At 62.8% G+C, this 549-nt stretch overlaps 1 protein-coding gene across 1 annotated transcript in view; it reads right to left on the reverse strand.

Moving 5' to 3' along the window:
• Positions 1-336, reverse strand: part of LOC123032767 (peripheral-type benzodiazepine receptor-associated protein 1-like) — a 7,561-nt gene extending 7,225 nt beyond the window's left edge. Inside the window, exon 1 of the mRNA XM_044448880.1 lies at positions 325-336. Coding sequence (XP_044304815.1) covers positions 325-336 — 12 coding nt within the window. The remainder of the gene's footprint in view (positions 1-324) is intronic.
• Between the last annotated feature and the right edge of the window lie 213 nt (positions 337-549).

Consider the following 549-nt stretch of genomic DNA (forward strand, 5'->3'; position numbering starts at 1 on the left):
CGCAGCCGCCGCCCCCGCCCGGGGGCAGCGGCGGGGCCTTGCGCGGCGGCCCGCGGGAGGCGCCCGCAGGCGGCGGAGGGCCGCCGGCGGAGGGCCCGTCCTTGGTCATGGCGTGCGCCGGGGACGCGGGCGGGCGGGATGGGCGCGCCAACGGCCTCCAACCGCCGCCTGGGCGCGGCCGCGGAACGCTCGGGCCTCTCCGTTCGAGGCCCCGCCCTTTTCCCCTTCCCGCCATTGTCTGGCACGCGCCCGCCGGGAGGTGCGCGGCCTGCCTGTTGTCATAGAAACCGAAGAAGCCCCCTCTGGGACGGAGCGAAGGCTTACCTGGTCCGCCATCTTGTTTTTCGCAATGGCCAAAGGCCAGCCGTTCCTATTTGGCGCCCTGAGTGCCGTGAGACGTTGTGAAGGGGGAGATATAAAAGCGTCAAATAAGTTCTTATATATGGACAGAGATACTTTTTTAAAGAAAAACTATAGCAATATATAAAAGTGCAACTATTTATTTACAGCTTTGCTATCCCATCCTATTACAAAAAGTCTCTGGGCGAT

This window comes from Varanus komodoensis, unplaced genomic scaffold, assembly GCF_004798865.1.
Source record: "Varanus komodoensis strain SLA01 unplaced genomic scaffold, ASM479886v1 scaffold56, whole genome shotgun sequence".
NCBI classification, from domain to species: domain Eukaryota; kingdom Metazoa; phylum Chordata; class Lepidosauria; order Squamata; family Varanidae; genus Varanus; species Varanus komodoensis.